Source organism: Solenopsis invicta, chromosome 7 (genome assembly GCF_016802725.1).
Source record: "Solenopsis invicta isolate M01_SB chromosome 7, UNIL_Sinv_3.0, whole genome shotgun sequence".
NCBI classification, from domain to species: Eukaryota; Metazoa; Arthropoda; class Insecta; order Hymenoptera; family Formicidae; genus Solenopsis; species Solenopsis invicta.
In genome coordinates, this window is record NC_052670.1 from 16,081,659 (window position 1) to 16,090,331 (window position 8,673).

The window sequence follows — 8,673 nt, forward strand, 5'->3', positions numbered from 1 at the left end:
TTAAAAAATTTTCTATGTCTACTTGCAACGTGGCTGACTTAATATTTTTTTTACGAAAAAAATATTTATTTATAAATATTTATTTTAATATTGTAAAATACCGGTTTTTTAATATTAAATAAAATAACCATATTTTTTTAAGTAAAAAAAAAGATCGAAAATCTTTCTTAAGAATTTTTTCCAGAAATTTCCAAGCGGTCTCTCATCCAAGTCGTAATCGTAAAAAAATATAATTTTATATATGCTTATATAAATAATATACTTTAATTATATAATGTGTTTCATCTTTTCAATAACATATATTGATTTGCTCCACATGTGTTAACACAAAGTTCACAGATCATCACCAGGCATCAGGTTGCTGCAGTCGTAAAGGTCAAGCAACATTTGGCGAAGTTATGATTTGGATGGGTGGCCGCTTAAAAATTTCAGAAAAAAGTTCTTGAGAAAAATTTTCGTTTTACTTTAAATAACATTTTTATTTTATTTAACATTTAAGAAAATGATTTTTATACAATATCAAAATAAATTTTTATAAATAAATTTTTGTTCGGAAGGGTATTAAAAATTACGTCCATTTTATGTGCTTTTGGATGTTCAGTGGACGTCCAGCATTGACGTTCTATAGACATCCACCGGATTTGCAAACATACTTTTAATGACGTTTATCGGACTCTAATTGGACATCCATTGGACGTCGCAATGTCCACAGACGGGCGTTCGATAGATGTTCGAACATCTATGTGCTATCTGAGAATGTCAGTTAAAAGTTATCAAAATTTAACAACTATTAATTTCTTAAGTATATTTTTTTAATTTTTTTTATTCTAATTATTAACGTAAAAATTTTGGCCGTAAATAACCAAATTTTGGTCTTGAAATCAGCTACAAAAACAAAATAAAAAAAAATTCAGCTTATGTCGTAAATGGTCACATTTTGCTGCAATTTTAGATAAATTACTTTTAAATGAATAAATAATTTCAAATGACCTTTTAAATAATTATTTTTTAAGAATTTTATTAGTACATAAAAAAAAATTGATTAAATTTGTAATCCTATTTTCTCATGAAATTCGCGAGTAAATACTAAAATGTGATTTTACATAAGAAAGATTTTACATAAGAAAAAAAATAAACATGAAATTAAATAACATTTAAATTATAATAATAAGAGTACTGTTTCCATGAGTACTTTTATACAGATACTCACACATAATAATAAAACAATTTATGAATTTTTTTTCATTTTTGGTAATGTTTTAAGATATGACACGCACAAATCCTTAATAATTTAACAATTTTTATAGATTGAAGAGAAAATAATAACAAAAACCTTTATGAAATTTAAACAATGACTATTGTTTGATATTTTAATTGTACTATTGCTTTTCAATTTAACGCATGCTATATTTTTTCTTTAGTACGAGGTGTGTTCAAAAAGTATCGCGAATTTTGAATTTTCGCGGGTTACGTATATTCGAATTTCGATCTTTTTGTGGCGTTATGTTGGTACTCATGTCTCTCACTTATGCCGACAAGCTCGGCCATTTTGAATATTCACTTAATTGTTGACAGCTGCTTTGCTTGCACGTGTTTTGGATCGTCTTCGATTTTTACCTATTCAAAAAAATGGATCAAAGAACCTGTATCAAATTTTGTGTGAAAAACGAAATTAAGTGCGCGGATGCATTCCGAATGTTGACTGTGGCATACGGAGAAGCTACCTTGGACCGAAGCAACGTTTATCGGTGGTACAAAATGTTCTCAGAAGGCCGAGAAGATGTGAACGACGAAGAGCGTGCCGGACGCCCGAGCACTTCAACAACAGACGAAAAAATTAATGAAGTGGAGAAAATGGTATTGGCCAATCGTCGAATCACCGTTAGAGAAGTTGCTGAGGACCTAAACATATCGATTGGCTCGTGCCATTCGATTTTTATCAATGATTTGGGCATGAGACGGGTCGCCGCGAAATTCGTACCAAAATTGCTCAATTGCGACCAAAAACAGCATCGCATGAACATTGCTAATGAGATGTTGGACTCTGTCCGCGACGACCCAAATTTGCTCCAGAGGGTTATAACTGGTGACGAATCGTGGGTTTATGGTTATGACGTGGAAACCAAAGCTCAATCATCTCAATGGAAGCTGCCGCACGAACCAAGACCGAAAAAAGCGCGCCAAGTTCGGTCGAATGTGAAAGTTTTGCTGACAGTTTTCTTCGATTGCAGGGGCATGGTGCATCATGAGTTCTTGCCACAGGGTAGAATGGTCAATAAGGAATATTACCTGCAAGTTATGCGCAATTTGCGCGAAGCAATCCGCCAGAAACGCCCGGATTTGTGGAAGAACAAAAATTGGCTTTTGCACCACGATAACGCTGCTCACACATCGTTGCTTGTGCGCGACTTTTTGGCCAAAAACAACACACTAATGATGCCGCAGCCACCGTATTCCCCAGATCTGGCCCCCTGTGACTTTTTCTTGTTCCCTAAACTGAAGAGGCCCATGAAAGGACGACGTTACGCTACGCTTGACGAGATAAAGACGGCATCGAAGGAGGAGCTGAACAAGATAAAAAAAAATGATTTTTTGAAGTGCTTCGAAGATTGGAAAAACCGTTGGCACAAGTGTATAATATCTCATGGGGATTACTTTGAAGGGGACAAAATAGATATTCATGAATAAATAAATAATTTTTGAAAAAACACAAAATTCGCGATACTTTTTGAACACACCTCGTATATTGACAGTAGTAAACGGAAACAATAAATTGCACCAGAATATTACATGGCTTATAAAAAATAAAATATAAGATAGAAAAATACAACGCAGTAACCATCAAGCTATCTTGCCACTTTTAATTTCTTATTCCTATCTGTTAACGCACATATAACACTTTCGTATTAATATTCGTTCGTTATCTATTTAATATCCGAGCCATTTACATTAGGGCAATAATTGCGTCATTTATATTAATGCCACTTCAGAAATGAGTGTGTACGGCCCTACTATTGGGCATAGTAGCGCGGATGGCGACTGCGCCCTGAGTCTCTCCCGCTGGCGTAGCTACGCGTGCGTGTGTGTGTGTGTCTCCGAGCTATGTACTCGGTTACGGTGCGACTATTGCAGGCTCGAGTCGAAAATAAAGAAAACATACATCAATATAGCAAACCAGTCTTATTGCCATTCCAAACATTTGATCCTTCGAGCCGGATGAAACAAGCCGGTATTAATAGCGGATAAGAGAACCGCGACAGTGGAAGATTATTCACAAGCAGTGCAAGTACCAGCAACGAGGTTAGCGGTTCGCGATGTCAGTTGAGAATCTACGCAAGACACGAGGTTACGTAAAAGCTAAATTGACGAGATTGAGAGGACAAGTCTTGCAAGCGACGAGCGAGGACGATGCGTTCGACAAGGAACAAGCGACCACGAGGCTCGAAAGGCTAGAGGAGATACAACGAAAATTTGAGGATACACAAAGGAAATTGCTGGAAGGTGATAGCGAGCTCACGGACGACGATGCAGCGGAAGAGGAAATCTTCGAGCAAAGATATTACGAGGTAAAAGACATATTAAAACGTTTTATTAAGCCATCGGAAGGCGTCGAGTCGCGAAATATGGACGCGATCACTCGAATATTGCAACGGCAAACCGAGCTGATGCAACACGTGACGCTCGGGACAAACGGTGATGCCGCGGCAGCCATTACGCCCGCTAAGGAAAGCGAGGCGCTGGCGGCCATCATCGCAAGACAAACAGAGATCTTAGATCGCGTGGCCAACGCAACAGGATCCGCGAATGTAAACACGAGAGTAAAGTTACCGACTATAAAACTTCCGCGTTTCGACTGGAAGATCGAGGAATGGAAATGCTTCGCGGATAGCTTCCGCTCGATTATACACGACAAACCGCATCTATCTAATATCGAAAAATTTCAGTATCTATCCTCGTCTATTTCGGGTGACGCCGCGAAGGTTATCGAGTCAATAGAGCTAACGGGAGAAAATTACATAGCCGCATGGGAATTGTTGCAACAACGCTACGACGATCCCAGATCGTTGAAGAAAAAACATATTCAATGTCTTTTTACAATGCCGACGGTAGTTAAAGAGTCCGCAAAGGCTCTTCGAGATTTGATTGATTATTGTTCCAGGCATTTAAGAATTTTAAAGGTACTAGGTTTAGCTACTGATACATGGGATGATCTTGTCATGCATATGATGGAAACGAGGTTCGATATGCGTACTCTCCGAGCGTGGGAGGAGGAAGTGGAATCCAATGATAACGCAAAATTAATCGACATGATGGATTTTTTGAGAAGACGATGCCAAACGTTGGAACGCATCGAATCAAGATCAACAACAAGCAATAACGACAAATTCGTCAAAAAAGCGAGCAGCGTGGTAAGAAATCTTACAGGGCAGATTCCAAATCGTATTCGTCGAAGGGTACAAAATCTACTTCTTTGACAACCTCTGTCAGTACAGGCAAATGCAATTTCTGTGGGGATGATCACCTCATTTACTACTGTGAGAAATTTCTAGCGTTGCCAATAAGCGATCGGTCCAAAGAGGTTAGGCGTTTAAAATTATGTGTCAACTGCTTGAGAAGCGACCATTATGTAAAATTCTGTAGAATGGGTCCCTGTAAAGAATGCGCGCAGAAGCATAACACGTTGATACACCAATCGTCAGATAACAAGACTTCTGTAAAACAGAGAGTTCAAGATAAAGTCAAGTCCGATGAATCGGTTAGTAATGTAGCGGTTCATCATGCGTCAAGCAATACTAGGAGACGTCAAATACTTATGGCTACGGCAATAGTAGAAGCTACTCAACGTAACGGTCGAAGCGTTCCGATTCGCGTTCTTCTTAATAGTGCGAGCGAGGTCAATTTTATTTCTCAAGCAGCACATAATAAGCTAGGTTTGAAGCGAAACTATGTCTCAGAAATAGTTACGGGATTAAACGAAGTAGAGAACAAAATACATTATATTTGCGATGTTCACATCAAGTCTAGATGCTCCAATTTCGAGATTAACACAGAGTGTTTTATTGTTCCCAAGGTTACGAAGGATTTGCCATCCATGAAACTAGATCGTAACAAGTTAACATTGCCAAACAATCTAAAATTAGCTGATTCCGAGTTTCACAAGATTGGTCCGATAGACATGTTAATCGGCGGAGAATTCTTTTACGATTTGATGGAAGACGGCAAAATAGAGCTTGGAAAAAATCAATTAACTCTAAGGAATACTAAATTTGGATGGATAATCGCGGGACCAATATCGGCTGCTTCGGTAGTTTCAAGTATCAAACAGAACACGGTGCACGCGTTAACCTGTTCATTGAAATCTCACGACGATTTAAACGAAAATCTAGAAAAATTCTGGGAATTGGAGAATTATGACAAGGGAACGACACGATTATTATCAAACGATGAGAAAAAATGCGAGCGATATTTCGAACAAACTACTATACGCGATACTAACGGTAGATTTATTGTAAGGCTACCATTTCGAGATGAAACCCTACCTATTGGCAATAACAAAGAAATAGCACTTAAAAGATTAAATTATCTGGAACGAAAGCTTAAAGGCAACAAGGTATTTCGCGATCGTTATATCAATTTTATGCATGATTATGTTAAACTAGGACATATGTCGATTGTAATTGATTCACATAATGAACCCCAGAGAGTGGTGTATTTACCTCACCATGGTGTGCTAAAGGAGTCTAGTAGTAGCACAAAGTTGCGAGTTGTATTCGATGCTTCGGCAGAGAACAACAGAGGTGTGTCTTTGAATGATGCTCTTCTTGTTGGGCCGGTATTACAAGATAATCTAATCGATATAGTGTTGAGATTTCGATTCTCTGAAATTGCTTTGACAGCCGATTTGCAAAAAATGTTCCGGCAAATACTGGTTCACATTTCGGATCGTGACGCACAACGTATTTTATGGCGATTCTCAACTGAGGAGCCCATACAAGAGTATCGTTTAAATACCGTCACTTACGGGCAAGCATGTGCCTCATATTTAGCGATTAAATGTTTGAGACAATTAGCTACAGACAGCGCGGAACGATATCCATTAGCGGCAAATGCTTTATTGTACGATACATACGTCGATGATATAATCTCCGGTACGAACACCGTTGAAGAAGCGCAAATCTTGTATGAACAATTGACTAGCTTACTATTAGAAGGCGGATTCACAGCGCACAAGTGGTGCTCGAATTCTGAAGAAGCTCTGGAAAATGTGCCAATACATTTAAGAGAATCTAATTCGACTTTGAACATTGATGCGAATGACGTCATTAGGACACTAGGAATCGAATGAAATTCGGATACAGACGAGTTTCATTTCAAGGCGCAAATCGTGGCGCAAGCATTTACGAAACGCAAGATACTATCAGCAATTAGTAAATTGTATGATCCTCTAGGTTTGATTGGACCAGTTTTAACGACGACCAAGATTCTAATGCAAGGTTTATGGGAGATCAAAGTAGATTGGGATGATCCACTCCCAGAATCGTTCCTAGATAAATGGGTAAACTTCCAAGAAAGTTTAAAGGACGTATACACATTATGCGTACCAAGATTAATTGTCAATTCGTTGGGAACAAGTCAATTATTCATACAAGGATTCTGCGACGCGTCCGAAAGCGCATACGGCGCGTGCATCTATGTGCAATCAGTGAACAATTGTCAGGACAAGATATCGAGTCGATTACTCTGTTCAAAGGCTAGGGTAGCCCCTTTAAAGAAACAAACCGTACCAAGATTAGAGCTATGTACCGCGTTACTCTTAGCAAAACTACTTGATAACGTGAAAAAGGCAATTCGAGTCAACATTGATGGTATATATGCATGGTCAGACTCCATGGTCGTACTGCACTGGTTGCGTGGTGATACATCGCGCTGGAAGCCATTTGTATACAATCGTGTGGCGGAAATACTGAAAATCCTGCCAGCAAGTCAATGGAATCACGTCAAAGGTTCCGAAAACCCTGCCGATTTAATCTCAAGAGGTGCCACTCCTGCTCAACTAAAGGACAGCAGCTTGTGGTGGAATGGCCCTGAGTGGCTATTGAGTATACGTCAATCTACAAACCATGAAGAGTCCAATTGGGAGCTCAACGAAGAAGATCTTGCCAGTGTTGAATTCGAGAGCAAAGGAGAAGTACGATGCTGCAATGTAAATGCACAACAGGCATCTTCATATGGCGAAGCAATAGCCAAGCTAATCGAACGCTGCTCCACGTTAACAAAAATAGAACGATCACTCGCTTATTGTATTCGATTTGTCTCCAACTGCCGCAAAAAGGGGGAGAACAGAATCCTAACCAGGTTAACTCTGTCAGAAATAGCAACCGCGCATATGGAGTTAATCAAATATTCGCAACTCATTTATTTTCCAGATGACATAAAGGATTTACGAGTTAAGGGCGAACTGCGCCAATCAAGTCAACTGAGCCAATTGCAAGCCTTCCTTGACAAAGATGGTGTCCTCAGGGTGGGCGGTCGTTTACAAGAAACTCCATGGACTTTCGAGAGAAAGCATCCAATCTTATTGTCAGGTCAATGCAAAATCACGCGTTTGCTAATTGAAAGAGAGCATCGTGCCCTACTGCACGCTAGTCAGCAACTATTGCTGTCAGTTATACGACAGAGTTATTGGCCATTAAACGCGAGGAACATAGTGAGACAAGTATGCCGTTCTTGCGTCTAGTGCTTTAAAAATAATCAAAGGGGACTCACACAAGCAATGGGTTCGCTATCCAGCGACAGAGTAAACCATCTAAGCCATTCGATATTACTGGAGTCGATTTTGTCGGACCAATCATTACACTCGTCAACAAAGGACGTGGCCGGAAGACATTCAAATCATATATAGCATTGTTCATATGCTTTGCTACTAGAGCAATCCACCTAGAGCAATCCACCTAGAGGCAACGAGTGAGCTAACCACGGCAGCCTTCATGGCAACACTACGCAGATTCGTAGGACGACGAGGACTTCCAAGGAAGATCTGCAGTGACAATGCTACAAATTTCGTAGGAGCGAAGCGAAAGCTGGAGGAACTATACGCATTCGTTCGATCTTCTATCGACGGAGCGGTCGGCGACAACTTGCAAGAAAGGGGAATAGAATGGAGTTTTATTCCTCCTTACTCGCCCCATATGGGAGGCCTCTGGGAGGCCTCCCATAGGAGTTAAATCCTGCAAATATCATCTTAAACGAGTGATGGGTAACACCTTGTTCACTTTTGAAGAGTTGTCTACAGTTTTAGTACAAATTGAGGCGTGTCTCAACTCACGACCTCTATCGCCATTATCTTCGGATGTCTTGGATTTGCAAGCTTTGACACCAGGGCACTTCTTGGTGGGAGGACCACTAGTCAGCCTTCCAGAAAGAGACTTATCCGATGTTAAGATAAACCGTCTCGACAGATGGGAAATGATCCAACACACCACTCAAGATTTCTGGAAACGGTGGGCGGCGGAGCACATCGCCAACTTGCAAAGCAGAGTTAAATGGAGAGCAACGCAAAAGAACCTGCAAATCAACGATCTAGTACTGCTAAAGGAAGATAATCTTCCACCATTAAAATGGAAAACTGGTCGTGTTATGGACTTACACGCTGGAAAGGACAACCTAGGCTGC

General features: G+C 39.8%; 1 protein-coding gene across 1 annotated transcript; it reads left to right on the top strand.

Moving 5' to 3' along the window:
- Nucleotides 1-4,642: 4,642 nt before the first annotated feature.
- LOC105203125 lies at nt 4,643-8,225 on the top strand. The gene is made up of 3 exons (XM_026139085.2): nt 4,643-6,319; nt 6,377-7,717; nt 7,929-8,225. The coding sequence occupies exons 1-3, from the start codon at nt 4,643-4,645 to the stop codon at nt 8,223-8,225; spliced, it is 3,315 nt and encodes a 1,104-aa protein (XP_025994870.2).
- Nucleotides 8,226-8,673: the final 448 nt, after the last annotated feature.